The 22,076-nt window shown below is 40.4% G+C and overlaps 1 protein-coding gene across 1 annotated transcript in view; it reads left to right on the forward strand.

Annotated features, from left to right (window-relative positions):
• Positions 1–22,076, forward strand: part of ryr2a (ryanodine receptor 2a (cardiac)) — a 749,067-nt gene that overhangs the window by 320,490 nt on the left and 406,501 nt on the right. Inside the window, exons 9-14 of the mRNA XM_043695572.1 lie at positions 296–370; positions 7,926–8,082; positions 12,303–12,467; positions 14,754–14,875; positions 18,222–18,405; positions 18,667–18,802. Of these exons, the coding sequence (XP_043551507.1) occupies positions 296–370; positions 7,926–8,082; positions 12,303–12,467; positions 14,754–14,875; positions 18,222–18,405; positions 18,667–18,802 (839 nt within the window). The remainder of the gene's footprint in view (positions 1–295; positions 371–7,925; positions 8,083–12,302; positions 12,468–14,753; positions 14,876–18,221; positions 18,406–18,666; positions 18,803–22,076) is intronic.

Consider the following 22,076-nt stretch of genomic DNA (forward strand, 5'->3'; position numbering starts at 1 on the left):
CTTCAGTTTCCTTCTTAAATGTTTCCAGAAATTTTTAATCAACTTGTTCTGATACATATCTGGTGCAAGTATGTCTTGAACGTGGGCAGTATGGCTCAGACGTAGAGATACCATAAAAAGTATTGATTACTTAGTTCCTTAATTTTTCAAATAATTATTATCAAAGTAAGTTTAAGTTGTCGCAGTTTGCATATTTTAATGATTTATTGTAAATAAGATGTATTAAAATTATGGAATGCCTCAACATTAATAACAAGAATGTGTTCAATTGTGTCTCTTTGCAATTTCCTTCTAGGACGGTTCATTATGAAGGTGGAGCAGTGTCCATTCATGCTCGGTCACTGTGGAGGCTAGAGATGCTGAGGGTTGCGTAAGTGACAAAAGTCATGATTTGCTTTAGTTGAATAAAAATGATGTGTATGAATATACATTTCAACTGTAAAGTTAAAAATGCGATTATTCAAAATTGAAGTCGTGTTGAAAGTGTATCAAGGTCATTTAAGTAATACAAATTAATTGTAATCTGTGGGTAAATACTCGGTGGACAGAGGTGAGATTGTAACCATAATGTGGGGTGGATTTATTTACATCTTATTAGTAAACTACCATTCACAGGAGATTATCAATCGAGCCTATGGGAAATCTGGAATATATGGGAAGAAGGGGTAGATGTAGAAGACTTGGTGGATAAGCTGTTGGCAAATGCAAAGATTTTTCAGAGCCACGTGTTGTATTCATAATCCTCACACTGGAATTTGGAGAAGCAGAAAGAATTCCTTTCAAGCATTACACCTTTCATCAATAGATGGAGCGTACGTGGCACACTTTCTGCTCTTAATGCCTCAAAATTGTGTAGCTGTCCTTTTTCCTTCTCAGGCACTACCTTGAGTTTGAGGATGACACCCTAGCACTCCAGTTTGATGGGTTCTGAGGTGGTTAGTAAATCTTTAGTCTTTGCCACATATAAGAGACAATTGGCACTTGGAGGGTTGGATGGATGAGCTGGTTGGAAATTTGCACACAGTCTGTCAAATCACTTCTGCATGTTGCTGAAGAAATCTCTTGATGTATTAGGTGCCTTCCCAGATGAAACTTCTCCATTTTGGTTGATTCCAAGTCAGAGTTTGGTTGGAATGTTTGATTTCTTCAGAGATGCTTTGAGAATATTGCTAAAGCATTTCTGCTGTCCTCTGGGAGTCTCCTGCAATGACTGATTTCCAAGCAGAACAGCTATTCAGGAGTCTGGTGACAGGCCTCTGAGAAATATATCCTGCCCAGTGGTGCTGACTTCGAATGATTGGCACTTTGATGGTGGGCATTGTTGACCTGGGAGAGGATGCTGCTGACTGATGGCCTCCAGATTTGGAGGATCTTGCAAGCGTATTTGCTGATGGTACTTTTCTAATGCTTGAGGTGCCTGTGGTAGGTTGATCTAGCCTCCAAAACATGTAGGAGCATAGGGTCTTTGTTCTCTGACCCTGTATGACCTTAGTCTCAGGTTTGTGATCCTGATGCTCAAATACTCTTGTTCTCATTGGAGATGATGATGGATTTTGTTGACTAGGTTTTCCATTGTTGAGACGAGTGTCCACTTTCAATCATTACACCTTTCATCAATGGATGGAGTGTACATGGCACACTCTCTGCTCTTCATGCCTCAAAATTGTATAAGAGTCCTTCCTCTTTCTCAGGCACTACTTTGAGTTTGAGGATGACATCCTAGCACTCCAGTTTGATGGGTTAGGAGGTGATGGAAAGTGATCCAAACTTTCCAGCATCTCGCCATTTAAATTAATTGTTTGGGGAGGGGATTGTTGGAGGAAATGTTGTGCAATGATAGCTGGTTGAAAGAGAGTATCGACTTTCCAGATGTTTTGAGAAAGCTTCAGAGAAAAAGAGTCACCTGAAGCTAAGTTTCTACATGAATTTGTACACCAGCATCATCAGCGTATTTGAGTTCAGTGACTGAAACTGGAGTGGCTTTGCTTTTGAAAGCAATTTGGATTGAACAGTTTTCTGTCTGTTATGTGAATTATCTCCAGTTCTTTGGGTAATTTAATTGAGGTGAGGTCCAGTATTGCAGTGAGGATGATGAAGAAGAGGGTTGCGCTAGGTCTGTGATGGTTCTGTTGGTTTACATGTCATTGTGGATGGGCAGAGAATGATGACAAAACCTCTGAGGGCAGCCAAATTTGAGAAATATTCTCCATATTCCTTCACAGGTCACAGAGTCTGAGATTTTAGTGAGCTTTAAAATGGCTAATTTGCTGCATGCTGCGTATCATGTCTGAGTTGCCTCGTGATGGGCAAGGAGCATTTTGGCCATTGAAAAGACTTTACACTTGCAACGATAAGTGTCTCTTCACAAAGTCCCAGCATTAGTGCTGTTAGGGAGTATAAAATTTACTGCATAGAGTTTGTTAATGTAAGAATATAAGAACTTAAGAAAAAAAGAGCCATTTGGGCCATCAAATCTGCTTCATCATTCAGTAAAATCATGACTGATCTAATTGTGGCTTTAAATCTACTTTACGAAGTAACCCCTGTTATCTTAAGCTCATGTAGATCAAACAATCTGTTTATTACGACCTTGAGTATATTAAATAGCCAAGGCTATACTGGTATCTATGATTTCCAAAGATTAATATCCCTAGGAGAAAAATTCCTTCTCATCTCTGTAGTGATTGAAACAATGTCAGCCAGGTGGATCTAATAGAATTTGAGTTCCCTGGTTGTGGTTGTTAACCTGGTTCAATCAAGGAGCACTGGCTGACAGATACAGTCAGGAGTGTCAGTTAATTTGTCTGTAGGGCATCCAAGTTATCCTTGTGGCATAAAGCATCTCGTTTATCAAGTAGGTGTCAAAGCAGATTTGTCTATGTAATCTCAACTCCCTCCTTTCAAATACATGGCTAATTGCTTTCAATTGTGGTATAATTTTGTTCTTGTCCTCTAATAGTTTATGCCAGAGAATTATTGCTGCTGCTTTTTGTGTGTCACAGTTTATCCTTTGTTGATTCATTCAAACCATGAATTGGTATTAGTCCTGATGTCTTCAATATCACACCTTCATCTCTGGACTGGCTGGTTCTTCCCTGCAGTCCACCATTGGTCCGGCATTTTCTACATCAAATGGAAGACATTAAATGGAGGACAATCTGGATTGCAACCTGTCAAAGTGTGCCAACAGAGCCTTTATTTTCAATGCTACCCATGCTCTGTTTTCCCACAAGATGTGCTGTCAATGCTACAAAGACATGAAAACTATAGGAGTTCCTAAGAAAGGAAACACCTGTTTGTTTTAATCCGCTCTCACAATCAGTCTCCTGAGTTATAAAGGCCTGCCATATTTGAGAGGGAATTTGGGGCTGCTGTTCAGTGTTTCCATCAGTCTTATTAAAATTGAATAAGTGTTTTTCAGCTTTTATTTGCTTTTCCTGTGAGGAAACACTTCTCAGTGAGATCAGGAATTTGCTTCAGAAACTGCGGACACAATGCAAGGCTACATTCATTTTCAGTTGAGGTCTTAATGCCACTTATTACATATCACCACTGATAGGCAAATTACTGGCAACTTGCACTTCTGTCATTTTACAGTGGAATAGACCAATAAATCAATGGGCTATGAACCACAGCACTGGACTGTTACAACGTTACTTGTTAAAACTCCACAGGCAACCACCAGAATTATGTGAATTTCAATAAACTGAATGATGAAAATGGGATATATAGCTGGCACTAAACCTAGGGACGTACCGCAGATAGTTTCCTTTAAATCCTTTGAGCTTGAAACTCAATTTGAGGTCAGTTGAAATAGATTGGTTCAGTGGGAAAATTATGCTATAAACAAAGTTCAAAAATGCAATTAATAAAAATGCTATGACAATAGTTGCATTGAGTTATGGGTTGAAACCTTAGAGAACTTTGTTATTGAAGAATGGTTTCTGTAATGGAAATTATGCAGCTGAAATATTGTAAATGATGGATGATTCGTTCTCATACATAGACACAATGAAGAAATTCTATAAATATGCCAATGGAGAATTCTCTGTTTGGTTTATTGACAAAGTTAAATATTTGTGCACACTTCACCATGTATATCTGGATCAAATAGAATATGTTACTAATGAGGGAGAAAGATTTCCTCCAGTGGCGAACTGCACCAAACATTGCAAGTATATGGCAGTACTGTTTCCTGTCATTATTAGTTTGGTCTTCAATAACATATTTAAGACTTTGCTGAATGAAACAATTAGGAGCAGTCTTTCTACATTGCTTGTTAAGTTACTGACACGGTGTGAAGGGTTTTGTATTTTGATTTGCATCTTAAAAAAGAAGGACCCTCAGTGGTTGGCACTGTTGCCTCACAGCACAAGAGACCAGCCTTGGGTGATTGTCTGTATGGAGTTTGGATGTTGTCTACGTGTCTGTGTTGGCTTCCAGTTTTCTCTCCCAGTCCAAAGATGTGCAGGTTAAGGGGATTGGCCATGGGTAAATGTGAGGTTATGGGGCTGGAGTGGGTCTTGGTAGAATGTTCTTTGGAGGGTCTGTGCAGACTCAATGGGCCTAATAGCCTCTTTCCACAGTGTAGAGATTCTATGATTACCCTTATTTTGACAGAACTGGACTAGTAACAGGTTGATCTGGAGTGAAAGTTTGACAGCTAAATCTCCTTTCTGTTCTTGCATATTCATGCTGCAGGCAAGCTTGACCTGTGGAACCAGTGGGAGTGATTACAAGGAGGTCAGGGAAAGAATTGTGAAGGTGTTTGATGCATTCATCTGTCATCTGAAATAAACTGTGTACATATATACATATGTACATATATATATATATATATATATATATACACACACACACACACACACACACACACACACACACACACACACCAGCTAGCGCAGAGCCAGTTCCACGAGTGAGGTGACTGTCTGAAACCCCTGTTTCTATCTATCAGCCAGGGCTCCCTGATTGGCCCAGGTCATAGCCCCAATCAAGAATCTCCATACTCAATGAGATCCACCTGGCCCTCGTTAGAATCACTGTACTTTCATAAACAATGGGCTGGATTTTGTGGGGCAGACTGGAGTCCCACCTAATGATTGGAGAACCTCCATCAGTTCTGTGGAGGAGACCTGATGGAATCAATGCTCTCCCCCTTAATTTGGGTCCCTGGTGACTGAAGTACTTTTGGATAGTTAGAAGCCAGCAGCTACTTTCACTGCCAGTGCCACTGGGATAATGACAGTTAGACAGCCCATCTGCTGTAAGGCTGTTGATAAATTCTGATAGGATTTATTGGGCTGCCACCTCAGACCTGTATGGCTCCCATTTAATCTCTGACCCACCACTATATTGTGGCTGCATAGATAATTGCTAAGTCTAATTGATTATCCTGATAGTGGAGGCCAGAAATCCTAAATCATTCCCATCTGCCCTCTGAGTTAATAATGGGAAATTTTGCTGCTGCAGAGAGCCTGACAAGGGGCCTATGATGATTATGTTTGATTTGATTTGATTTATTATTGTCATATGTATCAAGATACATTGAAAAGTATTGTTGTGCATGCTACCCAGCCAAATCATAATTACATAAGTACTTCAGAGTGATAGAACAGAATGCAGAATATAGTGTTACAGCTACAGAGAAGGTGTGGAGAAAGATCAATTCTAATATATAAGAGGTTCGTTTCTGTAAGTCTGATAACAGTGGGAAGAAGCTGTTCTTGAATCTGCTGGTACGTGTTTTCAACTTGTATATCCTCTGCCCAATGAAAGAGGATGGAAGAGAGTATAACCAGGGTGGGTTGAGTCTTTGATTATGTTGGCTGATTTCCTTAGGCAGCAACAAGTGTAGACAAAGTCAGTGGAAGGAAGGCTGGTTTTAGTGATGGACTAGGCTGTGTTGACAACTCACTGTAATTTCTTGCCGTGTTGGGCAGAGCAGTTGCTATACCAAGCTGTGATGCATCCATATAAAATGCCTTCTATAGTGGATCTATAAAAATAGGTAAGAGTAATTGTGGACATGCCTTCTGAGGAAGTAGAAGCTTTGGTGTGCTTTCTTGGCTGTAGCATTGACATAGATAGACCAGGACAGATTGGTGATGATATTTACTCCTTGGATCTGATGAAGGGCTTATGCCCAAAACAAGCTGCTTGACCTGCTGTGCTTTTCCAGCACCACACTCTCGACTCTGATCTCTAGCATCTGCAGTCCTCACTTTCTCCCAATGGTGTTAAAATGTCTGGAGTTAAACTGTTGTGAGCCCTGATCCTTGTAGAGTACATTAAATGACATGGATCTAACCAAAATGGACAGTCCACTTTTCAGTCTGTCTATTCAATGACCTGTGGTGGTTGGCTTTATATTTTGATCCTTGGTACACTTATCTCAATAAAACCTGGGTAAAGGCCTTGGATGTTTTCTTTTCATTGTTTATGGCAGCCTAAATGCAACAGGAATGCAGGAAACAGGACTATATCATTCCCAGTCCATATCCAGGTTATCACTTGAACAGCATTGAATTGCTGAAAACAATGCATCACTGCACAAATATGAATCACCTCATTATAAAACATTCTCATTCCTGTATCTTGTACCAGTCTCTAATATAAAAGACTTCCAGAACTGGGCATCTTTGTTACCACCTGCAGTTGGCTTCTGACAATAGCCCTGATAGACTCTTCGATACCTAAATTGGTCATACGCCTGCATAGCCCTTTTGACCAAATTCACCCCTCCCCATCCGATGTCCATGATGTAGTCAGGGAGTGGAATGGAGCTGGGAATCAGCCATGGGCTGGTGGTGCAAGATTCCATGTCTGTCTCCATGCCATGCTGTTGATGTAAAAGTCCAACATGATTTGCTTGCTGTAAGCCTTGGCTTGTTTAAAGGGTAGTCACTATTATTACTATACAAGATTCCAGTGATCCACTACCTGTAAGTACATGCATACACCTGTAAAACAGGATTAAGTGTATGAGGTCATGAGGTGTCACTTATTTATTCAATATGATTATTATTGCAATCTGTGCTGAGCAGTATCAGGTGTAACCGATACCATTTATTGTGTAATTAATGATATATTGACACTGGCATTTTAGTGAGGTGGGAATTCCACAACAAACCTCTGTTTGGCCCACTACATGCTGACCCATGTAACATGCAGGAATACCAACTAATGCTGGAGAACCACTAATTTGGTTAAAGAAGGTCTTTGGGCTGCACAGAATTTGCTGGTGTTGCCAAAATAGAACGTTTCAGACAACAAATCATTGCAGACTGGCACATTCCAAGGTCCAGGATAATGTACTATGGGATGCAATGAAATTCAGGGCAGCTATCACATAGGTTCAATGAGGAAAGCGTACTGTTTGAGGCCCTCCTGCCACCCTGCACCAAAGGACTGGAATCCATGTAAAAGCATTCAGGGCATATCCACTAGAGAATGTTTGACATGATATGTAAATATACATTGTGCTCAGAACCTGTGATGGTAATGCAGTGAGGTATCTCATGTACTGTATGGATAGAAACTGGTCTGAATTGCACTCTCTCTCTATATGTCATCCAATATAAACTATTATGTTTTACAAATGTTATAGTTTTGGAAAAAGCAACTTGATCGTAATGGAACTAGATGGATTGAAACATGGATATTTCATGTAGAGAGGGCACTGTTTCTTTGTTAAAGTGCAAACAGTAACAGATGTGAAAGTAAGTTATATAAAAAGCCAACATTACATTGCAATGGAGCAACGATCTCTGAGCAGCATTGGAAACAAGATGATAAGTAAATCAGGTTACTTACTGTTGTTTGTGACTTGTTTGATTCATTCCCATTGACTGGGTGTTGTTTGTCGTTTCACTGACTTGATATTCATTTGATATTACATCGTGTGAAATAACTTCTCCTTCCAGGTGGAGTGGAAGCCATATCAGGTGGGGTCAGCCGTTCCGACTGAGACATGTTACAACAGGGAAGTACTTGAGCCTCATTGATGAGAAAGGCCTTCTGTTAATGGGCAAAGAAAAGGCTGATGTAAAAAGCACAGCTTTCTGCTTCAGATTGTCCAAGGTATTCCAAAATACTTGTCAAGTGATCTGACTTAATTAATGTGCTTGCTCAGCCTGTGAAACTGAAGCTATTTTGTGTATTTGTACAAATTATGAAATTAAGCAACTTAGACTTCAACTTAAAAGAGAAAAGCTCAAGAGACAATTTAGGCTTAGCTACTTTGCAAAGAAAATAGGAATTGCATGGATTGGATTCCACAAAACACCAGGTGTGAGCAAAAAAGGAAGAACTGAATAAACAAACATAAGGCTATTCAGCCCTTTGAGTTTGTTCTACCATTCAGTGAGATCAGGGCTGGTCTAATAATCCTCAATACAACTTTCCTGCCCTTTCCCTTACTGATTAAAAATCTATCGTAGCCTTGTATATACTTATGGCCCCAGCCTCAACAGCCTTTTGCAATTAAAAAAAAATCCACAGATTCACTACCCTTTGAGAGAAGAAATTCCTCCACATACTGAAATTATGCCCTCTGGTCGGAGACTCTCCCATATGGGGAGACAATCTCTCAATATTCCATGACACTCACCTACACTGTGTTTTGAGACAGACAGTTCCAAAATTGCATAAACCTTTGAGAGAAAAAATATCTCAATTTTAAAGCCAGCCCCTAAATTTGAAATAATGCCCCCCAAAAATGGACAGAAAATGAGTTATTTTCCAATGGTTAGATGTCTCCCTTCTGTCAATTTTGTGATCAGCATGGCAGTGTGAGTGCATTGAATAGAGGATGAGTTACTGCTTGTTCTCCAATCTGTTGTTATTGAAGCACATTAATATGAATGTGCCATATGTCACAGTAACATGTTGATTACAGTAGTTCTCCCACGCACATCAGGGTGGCATTGTTTATGCAGGCTTCATCTGTAGTCAATGACTTGCCATCAATTAAAGTTTGGCCAGGTTTTTCCCCAAAAAATACATGTCAAAAACTCAATGAATTCTCTTAATTATTGCAAAAATTAACCAAGCATGCAGTTCTAAGATTTAGCACTGAAACCTTCCTCAAACGTCAATTGCAATCTCAAAGGCAGATTGAGAGAAGGCCTGGTGACCTGTCCATTAAGTTTTTGCCTAAATTATGATGGTCAACTGAGACAACACCCAATGAAATTCCTGGCATTTATCTTTTTTCCAATTTATTCCTGAATTTAAATTTAATGCTTAACAATTAATTATCTTAAGTATTGAAAATGTCAAACCGCTTTGAGACTCTATCATTCATATCATTAACGTACTTAATTTTTGCCCAAACTTATTAAAATAATTAAACCCTGCAAACTATTTTTCTTTTACTTGTTGAATAATTTATACACAGAGTGTTGCCTGTACAATAATTGGTACTTTTCCCCTTTGCTTTTTGTGTTTCTTTTTGATGCAAACATTTTCTGCTGCTCTTAACGTGAAGGTGCATTCTTGTTGCATACAGGTTAATGTATTCCTGTTGATCCCATATACCTCACACAGGCAGCCATTCATCACCTGAGAGGCAGCATCATTCAGTGTTGTCCAAAGTCCGATCTATTTTTCACTTAATCTCTGCACAAGCAGACTTGCAGTGGCCGTGGGGTTAATGAGTGCCTGCAGGAACCTCATCTGGTTTAGTCCTCTATATTATAGGAGTATTGAGACTACAAGCATTGCGGTGACTGGGATTAATTCACATATTAGGACCTAGGGGTCAAATCATTTTTTAAGATCATATAAATTCAAGTCATAATTGATCTCATGTAAACTTCAACTATCCTCACTGGCTTCGATGTTTCACCCAAAAATACTTACATTTTCAATTAGTTTATGGAGCAGTGTTGGGAACCTGTGGAGTACATTTTCATAATTGCTGTTTTCTCATTCAGTGTCAGAAATGTCAGTGGATATCCTGGGACAGCTGTTTGGTGCTACATTCAGCACCATGGCCAGCAACTACCATCAGTGTATAATGCTCAGCATTATGGCAGTTCCAAAAGCCCAGCATGAATTTCAACCTCTTCAAAAATATTACTCATGTAAAAGTTGACCCTGTTTTGCCTGAAAATTTATTCTCAAAAGCACAACTCTTTCATGTGTTTTTATATGGTGGTTCAGTTATCACTTCAGAGATACTGTTATTTGTCCACCGCAATTTTTCAAATAAATTTTGGCTGTGATGCTGAGTTTGGTTAAGAATGTTGATGTTATGCCAAAAGCACTATCATTTTGCTGTGTTCTGTACAGTGGCTCTTAGTTCCTGAAAAACAACAGTCAATCCAAACCTATCTTATTGTTATTCTGTAGGAACATTTTTAGGAGTGAGAATATGTTGGATATTGGGAGCTGTCATTTCACTTGTTGCTCGCAAAGAGGTCTTGAAACTGAGTTTTACAAAAGAATTGTATTTATTATGCTGTTCACAACCACTATACATCTCAAAGCACTTTACTGCTAATGAAATACTTTTGGATTATAATGATCATTGTTATGTAGCAAATGCACCAGACAATTTGCACACAATTCATTTTGAGGTGTTTTGGATATCCTGGCAGAAGGGGCAGTTCTAATGTTATCTGACCCTCTCTGTGATTATTATTTTGTAAATGTGCTGGGATCTCCTATTCTGAGGATAAATGTGGTTTAAGTTTAAAATGTCTGCTTTTCCAAAGTCTTGCAGATGGTGTGATTGGGGCTGTGGTTTAAGCTCTGACACTGCTGCTGAATAATTGTTGCAGAGGCCTGTGGGCAAGAATCAAAACCATGCAGATGTATTTGTCGCATCATTTTAAGGGCTTAAATCCTCTTATTAATCAATCCTTGCCTACTTTTATTATTTTTTCCCAATTCACCACATCTCCTGTCTGTCACCATAAATCCTGCAGGTATTGCAGACTCCCTTTCATGACAGACCACAGTCCTCTGTGGGTTTTTGCCTGATGGGATTTTACAATCGGCAGCTAAATATGCAACAGGTCTAGCTAGCTCTCCGGTTAAAACATTCCTGTGCCGACGGCCTGGTTACATTGAGATGACTAACTGAATGCAAGTGAGGCATTTCCCTGCATGCTATGACCATCAGAGGAAGGGAAGTCACACCATTGCTTGTACTCAATTTTGCCTGATTGGTAAATTTGGCACCACCAATAAATAAACTAATTAATTGAGTCTTACAAGTCCTCTGTTGCAGGTTTCTGGATCTGCCAGTTGGTATAGCAACCAGAGTGAAAAGACCATGACTGGCACTTGAGTCTTGCTCCCTGCTTTCTGGGAGCAGTCTGATAACATTTCTCAGTCATTTTTCATGCCTGAGGCCATATGTCATTTCTTCCCAGGGATCATCACAATCCTTCATTTGCCTGAGCTTTATGCGTGCACAGATTGACTAATATTAATAAGTTAAAGATCTGAACAAATTCATCCTCACACATGGCTGGAGTGCTGAAGCCAATAGTAATAACTCTCACTTTCATCCTAGCTGTGAGCTAACTCAATGCATGAATTAAAGCATGGCCCTCTCCTGTTCTGTATAATGCAGTGCTATATTAATTCTTGCATTTATCTATCAAAATTGAGATTCAAGTGGGCTTCCAACATTCAGTGGTGCAATTTACTAGAAAATGTAAAGGGACAAAAGAATGTGGGAATAAAGCACACAAACCATTTAAAATCATTGGACAGGCTCAAAAATATAAACAAATCTCTAATAGAATATTGATCTTCATCCCAGGGGCCTAAATTACAAAGGAAAGAAAGGCATGTAACAGCTAAAATAACCTTGACCAGCTCCTCATCTGGAGTTCTGTGTTCAGGTAGATCCTTGTCTAGAGAACTGTGTTCAGTTTTGAAAGTGGAAATTCAGGAAATATTTTCTAGCCATGACTTTTACTATGTGATAACATGGCATAAAGATTTTTGTGATGAGAACAGAGAACAGGTCACATAAATGCACTTAGTATTATCTTGAGTTAGATAGGGTTTGATGCATTCAGTGGTGGCGATTCATCATGGACTTTGCCTAGAGGGAGAAAAGCAGTGAAAAATAGTAATACCTTGAAATGAATATATTTGTCGTACTGGAACTCCATTTTGAAGTGTACAAGCTGAGTCAGACCAGTATGTGTCTTTTGCAGGTTTAACTGCTTTTTGTTAATGGTTGGGTAAAACTAATGACTGCTGATGAAAAGTCACTAATTTGATTTGTATATTTGTGCAATAAAAAAATATTTAAAATGATATAATTCTACTTTCAGGAAAAACTGGATACAGGAATAAGAAAAGAGGTAGATGGAATGGGATCTCCAGAGGTTAAATATGGAGATTCGGTGTGCTTTATTCAGCACCTAGACACTGGACTTTGGCTCACCTATCAGTCTGTTGATGCAAAATCAGCTCGGATGGGAACTGTTCAACGTAAAGTAAGTCTTTTCTTCTGGATGTTGGTGACATGACTGCATTTCTAATTGCCTCTTTCCAACTTAAATGTTGGGTGTAGTTTAATGTAGGTGACGTGCTATAGGGCCAGTGTGGATCTTTCATAATCTATTTTTTTCTGGAAGGCCCAATGAATTAGGTTCCAATCTGGAGTGTGACTGGGTGGTGGACAGATGTTCATTAGAATCAAGGTCCCCAGACTGGGGAATTTCTGCCTGTAGATCATTGTGACTAATTAGAGGCTGTCCACTTTTCATTGTTTATCAGGGTCACTGTAGAGCTGGTGGCAGCTGCTGCTGTTAACAAGACCATTCAGAGGCTCAGGCCACAGTTTATTGATAACAGAAAGGAAAGCCATGCAGTGGCAGTCACTGGGGAGGTGTTTGGTGGTGGTAAAGCCCCCCATACCAGCAACATCCTGATAAACCTTTTCTTTATCCTCTCCAAAGCATTCACATCCTCTGGTGGTGTGGTGACCAGAACTGTATGCAATATTCCAAGCGTAGCCTAACTAAGGTTCATTAAGCTGCAGCATAACTTGTCTATCCTTATACTCAATGCCCGTTCCATGTCATAGGCCTTTTTTACTATCTTATCTACCTGCTCTGTCACTTTCAGTGATCTGTGGATCTACACATCCAGATCTCTCTACATATCAATACTCTTAACGATTCTGCCACTCACTGTACAATGATAGGTATCACTTATTAGACTACTCAATAAGATAAAAACTGATGGTGTTCGAGGTAATGTATTGACATGGATAAATGAGGGATGACCTACCAGAAAACAGAGTTAGGAGAATGTGAACATTTTCAGAATGGCAACCTGTAACTAGTGCTGTGCCACTGTTATCAGTGCTGGGGCTTTAATTATTTGCAACATATGTTCATGACTTGAATGATGAAAGTAAATGCATTATAGCCAAGTTTGTGGATGACTCAAAATAGGTGGGAAAGCAAGTGGTGAGGATGACCCAAAGAGTCTACAGATAGATAGAAACAGGTTAAGTGAGCGGACAGAAACTTGACAGATAGAATACAATGGGGAAATGTAGGTTGGGCAGGAAGAATAGAAGAGCTGAATATTATTTAAATGGAGAAAGACCACAGCAAACAAAGGGACAGCGGGATTTGGGAGTTTTCATCCATGAATCACAAAAAGGCTAGCATTCAAGTTCAGTGGGTAATAGGGAAGGCAAATGCAATGTTAGCCTTAATTTCAAAAGGAATGGACTGTAAAAATAGGAAGGTTTTGCTAAATCTATACAAATCACTAGTCAGACCACAATTGGAACACTGTGACCAGTTATTGAACAAAAGATTTCCTGATATTATGAGCAGTCCAGAAAAGATTCACTGGGCTGATACCAGCTTTAGAAGGACTGTCTTTATGAGAATGGGTTGAGTAGATTGGGCCTGTACTTGTTGGAATATAGAAGAATGGCAGGCAACCTTATTAAAACATACAATTAATACATGACAGATTAGATGCAGAAAGACTGTTTCATCTTGTGAGGGAGTCTCGACCAGACAGCATAACCTCCGAATGAGTGATTACACATTTAAGATGGTGATGAAAAGGAATTTTTTCTCTGAGCAGGTAGTGAATCTGTGGAGTTCTTTACTGCAGAGGGCCATTGAAGCTGTCATCAAGAATATTCTGAGACAGATAATCTTTTAATCAGTAAGGGAATTGTCGGTTGTGAGGAAAGTGAAGTTGAGGATTATCAGTTCAGCCATGACCTCATTGAATGGTGGAACATTCTGGATGTGCTGAGTGGTCTACTTCTGTTTCTACATTTGAAAGTCTTATTGGAAGGATGAAGCTTCTAAGCAGGACTGAATCACCCATGTAAAAGGATGTCAATTGGTGGTGTGGCAGGAAGACCATCGCTAAATTAGAGTGGTGCTGGAAAAGCACAGCAGGTCTGGCAGCATCTGAGGAGCAGGAAAATCACCGTTTTGGGTAAAAGCCCTTCATCAGAAATAGAGGCTCTATTCCTGGTGAAGGGCTTTTGCCCGAAACATCAATTTTCCTGTCCCTCGGATGCTGCCTGACCTGCTGTGCTTTTCCAGCACCACTCTAATCTAGACTCTGGTTTCCAGCATCTGCAGTCCTTGTTTTTACCTAGGAAGACCATCGCTGCCTTCTGATGATGTGATAATGTTTATTTGCAGATTCCTCTGTAATCAGAGAAAAAAAATAAGGCAACAGGTGCAAACATAAATTGTTGATATCTGACTGGAATAAAAATGTTTTTCATTTAGGCCATAATGCATCATGAAGGCCACATGGATGATGGCTTAACTCTTTCACGTTCCCAGCATGAAGAATCAAGGACAGCCCGGGTTATCCGCAGCACAGTGTTTCTCTTCAACAGGTTTATTAGGTATGCTTTCTTTTGAGTATGAGTTGGTTCTTATAAACATGTACAGTAGCACCAGAGCAGATTTAAAGCAGTTTTCTAGAATCCCACAACTCCAAGTCATCTCTTGGATCACCTGATGGCTTGAAGGGCTTTTACTGTGCTGTTTTTGACTCTATTAATTCTGTGATGCTATTATTCAGACTTAAACGATATCCCCTTAACCCCAAACCCACAGAGTAATTCACAGACAAGACAAGATAACACAACTTTGCAGAATTATTCAGGGTCAGAAAAAAATAGGCGAGAAAGGTACAATTCCACTGTTGGTCAAATGTAAAAATTCATAAACTAGAATGCATTGATTTCTCCTAGTTCCTTTGATCCCTTTAATGAAATCAAATTGCTGACAGCTACAGAATGATGGACGGTCTTCAGACCAGATTTCATATTCAGCGGGCAATTGTTAGGAGACCTGAGATTTGAAACTTCATCAGGTTTTCAAAGTATTTCACTCAGAGAGAGAGCTTTTCATTGGTTTTGCCTTAAGGCATGTCTCTTGCTAACTGGGAGTCTCACAGAGAGAGAGAGAGAGAGAAAAGTTAAATCTTCTTTAACCCAGAAATGTTCAAATCAATCCATATTTCGGTTTTTCATAATCCATAAGTATACATGTATTCCTAACATTTTATTGCTTTTCTATAACATATCTCTGTTCAGTGTTTGAAAGATATCAATTTATTCATCATGGTTCAATCCCTCTGTCAAAACTGCAGGCAGCAAATTCATATTAATGCATTAACCATTTGTGTACTAATGTTGCCAACAGTAAGTTCTAGGCTTCATTAATATGTTGCTTGATACCTTTTGGACTGATGTGCCATGACACTTGTACTACAGAATAAGACACTATGGCTTGTGGCTTTTGGTTGCATTTGTAGGCAAAACTGCCTGTGATGCCTACAGTTTATTGGCTGGGCAAGCACTACATTTACTAAAGTTTCATTAAAATGTTCATGGGATAATTTTTGCATAATGTCTTCTCAACATCTGATCAACACTGCAGAGGCTCAATAGAAATAGAAAATGGGTGGTTTACATATTCTAAATATATGCAGAAGCGGTGTTTTTGACAATTCATTTCAGGATGTCCTTGAGTTTTTTAAAGCTATCACATTCTTTTAAGCTTCACCTCAGATACTAATTTGTGAGTTACCATGGGAGCTTGGGTAGTTGAACTCTCCCCACATAGGCGCAATCAATATTCTATTCGGCATTCCTCTCCCTATGAACTTGGAGATGGAAACCTTGAAGCAGAATGGAAGAGGTTGCCAGTACAAGTTGACTGTAGTGTCCAAAGTTACTTCTGTGTGTTCTTTCACAGCTTTGTATACAATGGGGCCTTGCCAGGAAGCAGACAGGGGATAGCCAGCAGTAGTCCCAGTTGTAGTAAGAGACAGAAGACTTGTCTGTCAGAGGACTGGCCGCTTAGACTTGTAAGGCAATTTGTACAGGATCGAAAAGTGTGGCGCTGGAAAAGCACAGCAGGTTAGGCAGCATCCGAGGAGTAGGAGAGTCGACGTTTTGGGCATAAACCCTCCATCAGGGATTTGTACAGGATGTCACATATAATTAAATGCTTCAAATATCCAAACACAACACATTTGCTTTGCGAAATGAATCATTAGCTCCATCAACCTGTAAATTCTTATCTCTCCAACTTCTTTAATCTACCTCATACCAACAAGCTGCCAGAACTCATTATAGTATCAATCATACCTGATTTTGATTAACTCTTACAATGTGTAATTCAAATATTCTCCATGCACTTTGTCTTCACACTTCCCCTGACTGAAGGTATAATCTGATATTTCTAATTATTTCCCCAGTGGGAATGCAGTGAAGACAGATCTCCAGAGGCTCCATCACGACACCTGTTGAGAATGCTAGTGTTGCTATGCACTTGCGTTTTATTAATTGAATGAGTGACTGACTAGAGGAAGGGAAGAAAATAAAAGCAGGGCTTTACTTTTGTGTTGGGGATAGACTTTTAAATCCCTCACCTCAGTTATTTGGATGTCTCTAAATGCAAAATCTACCAGGCACTTTTCTAATGCTGTTAGTATTGTTGTCTCTTTTCTTTCTGCAGTTTCTGGTGCCAATTATTACTCAGCTTTCCCCTCCCATTCGATAGGAAGCTGGTTCTCATGATGCTCTCACCAGCAGAATTTCTGGTCAAACCTCCTTTAGTATGACCTGCAGATATGTGATTTAGAGCCAGAAAATCATAACACAGAAGCAGACCATTTGGCCCATTGTATCCATACTGTCTCTCCGTGAGAGCAACTCTGCTAGTACCCTTCCCTGTTTTTTCCCCACAGCCCAACAAATTATTTTTCTTCAGATAATAATCCAATTCCCTATTGAAGATCACAATTCAATCTCTGTCCATCACATTGAGGCAGTGCATTCCAGAACCCAACCCGTTCCTGCATAAAGATAGCTTCTTGATATGCTGTCTCTTTAAATTGTTGCCCTTTGGTTATTGAGCTTTGCACCAGTAGAAGGTTTTTCCTTTCTGTCTCTGTTCGGACAGACATGTCTGCCAAGTATCCTCTTAACCTTTCTTCTTGAGGGAGAACAGTTCTAATTTTGCCAAACCATCAGCATAACTGAAGTCTCTTATTTCTGGAATGATTCTTGTGAAACCTTCTGCAGTCTCTGCAGTGCCTTCGGATCCTTCCTAAAGTGTGGAGCCCAGAATTTGTTGCAGCATTCCAATTGAAGCTGTACTAGTGTTTTCCAAAGTTTCACTGTGATTTCCTAGCTTTTGTACTGTCTCAATTTATAAAGCTTAGAATCACCTGCCTTATTAAACCCTTTTTCTTTCTGTCCAAGGTCAAATACACTGAAGGAAAAAGGAGCCCTGATAGGGTCCACATTGTACTGGTGAGAGTATCATAGGAATCACCTTTGTTTTCAAATGAAACAAGCGCACGCAGGTTAATTAGAGACATGTCAGGCAGGAACCCTACCCTAACCCCAACCCTGCCCCTAACCCTAACCCTAACCTTAACCCAGCAAGTGCTCCACACATGTCCTCAAACTACTGTCACAAAATTTGGGGCTTGTCAAAAGAATCGTCAGGCTTTTTTTTTTCTAATTAGAATTTGCTACAGCTTCATTGAGTACTTTGAAAACTTCTGATTGACCAAAATTCTGCTTCATGAAAGAAGTGAATTTCTATCAATTTTTATCAACTTGACAAATTGTTCTGGCAGCAAGTTCACGTGATGAAAGTTTAAAACAATCATCATGATCATTGACATTAGGATTTATTTTTGTGGCTAATATTTGGCTGTATTTTCAGGGGCCTCGATGCTCTCAATAAAAAAGGGAAGTCCACAGCTATCGATTTGCCCATTGAGTCAGTCAGCCTGAGCTTGCGGGATCTGATTGGTTACTTTCAGCCACCTGATGAACATCTGGAACATGAAGAGAGACAGAACAGATTGAGAGCATTGAAGAACAGACAAAATCTCTTCCAGGAAGAGGTAAGCAGCTCTCCTTTAGAGGCATTTGACTCCCATTATTAATCTTCGGATGATTTAATCTGAGGTTATGTTAATAAGTTAACTGCAAAAGAATCGAATGTACAATATACAGCTCATTTCTATTTGATTTGAAAACCTGTCAAATCGCTTTTGTGATAATAATACCAAAGTTTTATTGGCATAGAACAACCCATATTAAAAAAATGCTGAAAATTCAATATACAGTGATCTGCAAATTTATCTTCATACATTCACTTGCAGGGAATGATTAATCTAGTTCTTGAGTGCATTGATCATCTCAACGTGTATAGCAGTGCAGCCCATTTTACAGATGTAGCTGGGAAGGAAGCAGGAGAGTCGTGGAGAGCAATTCTAAATTCTCTGTATGAATTACTTGGTAAGGTGGATGTTTTTGATCTTTTATTTCCAGTTGATATATTCATTTCAGTAGATTTACGCGCAATCTTTTTCACTTGATAATTTAAATCAATAGTTATAACAGCAATCCAAATCAAGGTGACTACTTTAATCATTTTCAAAATTACACTGAATCTTAGGGAACGTTATGGAAATAGCTAGGGCTTTAACAGATATCTTGGCGGCATTCTTGAATACGGGGAAGGGCCCAGAGGATTGGAGAATTGCTAATGTTGTCCCCTTGTTTAAGGAGGGTAGCAGGAATAGTCCAGGTAATTATAGAACTGTGAGCCTGACGTCAGTGGTAGAGAAGCTACTGGAGAAGATATTAAGGGATAGGCTAGAAAGAGGAAGCTCAATTACTGAATACCAATTATCCGAAAATTGAATTATCTGAAGGAGATCTCCAGGTCCCAATAGACTACATCAAAGACATATTTCCAATTCTGATCACATCTTTTGTTTACAGTGATTAACCAGGCACCGTCTCCAAATGACCGACCTCCCACCCTCTCTCTCCCCACACTTTCCCTGGAGCTCTACAGAGGGGTGTACCATAAACAACACCCCCCCCCCCAACCCCCCAAATAATCTGAACAACATTGTCCTGTACAGGGCAGAGGTGGAACCTGTCAAAAAGTTGCAGTAAAAAGGTGTGTGTGTGTCTGCGCGTGCGGATGCGTGCTTTGGAGACTTACCCCACAAAGACAGCAGAAGCAGCAGTCTTATTGTTGGTGCCCAGTCCGGCTGCCCCAGAGAGGAGGTGGGGACAGTGCTGGACGGGGATGGGGGGGGGTCGGGTGGGCAGAGGAGGGGTAATTCTGGGCAGGGATGAGGGGGCAGGGGCAGTGCTGGACAGGGATAGGGGGGCAGACGGGGGGGTGGTGTTGGACAGTTGGGTGGGGGTGGGTGTTTGATGGGGGCAGGGGCAGTGGCGGGGGCAGGGTCAGGGTCTTGCGCGCTGTGTGCTTCTGCAGTCTCCTGAACGAGGAGCAGACTTTAAAAACTCTGAGCCCCAGAGGAAAGGCATTTAACCATTTAACCAAATAATCGATTATCCGAATGAAATAGTATCCCTTAGTATCCGAACGAAATCAGCCCATCTCGTTCAGATAATCGAGGTTCCCCTGTACACCCATTTGGAAGAAAATGGGCGTATCAGTGATAGGCAGCATGGAAGGTCATGTCTTACAAACCTATTAGAATTCTTCAAAGAGGTGACAAAATTGATTGATGAGGGAAAGGGTGTAGATGTCGTATTAATGGTCTTCAGTAAGGCGCTTGATAAAGTTCCCCATGGTAGGCTGATGGAGAAGGTGAAGTTGCATGGGTTCCAGGGTGTTCTAGCTGGATAGATAGAGAACTGGTTGTGCCACAGGAGACAGAGTAGTAGTGGAAGGACGCTTCTCAAAATGGAGACCTGTGACCAGTGGTGTGCCACAGGAGTTCATGTTGGGTCTACTGTTGCTTGTGATCTACATAAATGATTTGGAGGAAGGTATAGGTTGCCTCATTAGCAAGTTTGCAGATGACACTAAGATTGGTGGAGTAGCAGATAGTGAAAGGGACTGATAGAGAATACAGCAGAATATAGGTAGATTGGAGAATTCGGCAAAGAAATGGCAGATGGAGTTGAATCTGGACAAATGCGAGGCGATGCATTTTGGAAGATCCAATTCAAGAGCGAACTATACAGTAAATGGAAAAGTCCTGGGGAACATTGATGTACAGCAAAATCTGTGTGTTCAGGTCCATTGTTCCCTGAAGGTGGCAACACAGGTCAGTAGGAGAAAATGAGGTCTGCAGATGCTGGAGATCAGAGCTGAAAATGTGTTGCTGGAAAGGGCTTATGCCTGAAACGTCGATTCTCCTGTTCCCTGGATGCTGCCTGACCTGCTGCGCTTTTCCAGCAACACATTTTCAACACAGGTCAGTAGAGTGTTCAAGAAGGCATACGACATGCTTTCGTCCATCACACGGGGTATTGAGTACAAGAGTTGGCAGGTCATGTTACAGTTGTATAGGACTTTGGTTCGACCACATTTGGAATACTACATGCAGTTCTGGTCACCACATTACCAAAAGGATGTGGATGCTTTGGAGATGGCGCAGAGGAGTCTCAACAGGATGTTGAACCCAGAGAGAGAAAATGCTGGAAAATCTCAGCAGGCCTGGCAGCATCTGTAAGGAGAGAAAAGGGCTGATGTTTCGAGTCTAACTGACCCTTTGTCAAAGCTCTTTTTTTTCACCAGGATGTTGCCTGGTATGGAGGGTGCTAGCTATGAGGACAGAATAAAAACAAAGAAAATTATAGCATAGGAGCAGGCCCTTCGGTCCTCCAAGCCTGCACCGCTCCAGATCCTCTATCTAAACCTGTTGCCTATTTTTTAAAGGTCTGTATCCCTTTGCTCCCTGTCCATTCATGTATCTGTCTAGATACATCTTAAATGATGCTATTGTTTCCACCTCTAACCACCTTTGCTGGCAATGTGTTCCAGGCTTCTACCACTCTCTGTGTAAAGAACTTTCCATGCATATCTCCCCTAAACCTTTCCCCTCTCACTTTGAGCTCATGAGGTTGAGTAGATTAGGATTATTTTCATTGGAAAGAAAGAGGTTGAGGGGTGACCTGATTGAGGCTTACAAATTCATGAGACGTGTAGACAGGGTGGATAGCAAGAAACTTTTTCCCAGAGTGGAGGACTCAATTACTAGGGGTCATGAATTCAAAGTGAGAGGGGCAAAGTTTAGGGGAGATATACGTGGAAAGTTCTTCATGCAGAGGGTGGTGGGTGTCTGGAATGCGTTGCCAGTGTCTAAACAGATATATGAACGGGCAGGGAGCAGAGGTATACAGGTCCTTAGAAAATAGGTGACAGGTTTTGATAGAGGATCTGGAATGGTACAGGTTTGTAGGGTCGAAGGGTCTGTTCCTGCGCTGTTAGTTTATTTGTTCTTTGTTAAAGGAGGTTGTAAATTAGATTGAGCTGGTCAATAAGTAGGACCTTAATTTTGTGAAATATTTCCATATAGTGGATATTGATGGCCCTCTTCCTGCATGTATCATGGGCTTTGAGGTCCCATAAAACCCTCCTACAGTACTAGATTCACCATCGTATTGACTGGAATGAAGATGGGTGCAACCTTGGAAGGAGAATATGAAGTAACGTGTTGTGTGCTAATGAGTTTCTTGGAAATGTGATGGAGCTTGTCTTCTTTGCCAGTAATTATCTGTTTTATTTTGAGTATACACA

This window comes from Chiloscyllium plagiosum, chromosome 9, assembly GCF_004010195.1.
Source record: "Chiloscyllium plagiosum isolate BGI_BamShark_2017 chromosome 9, ASM401019v2, whole genome shotgun sequence".
Taxonomy (NCBI): domain Eukaryota; kingdom Metazoa; phylum Chordata; class Chondrichthyes; order Orectolobiformes; family Hemiscylliidae; genus Chiloscyllium; species Chiloscyllium plagiosum.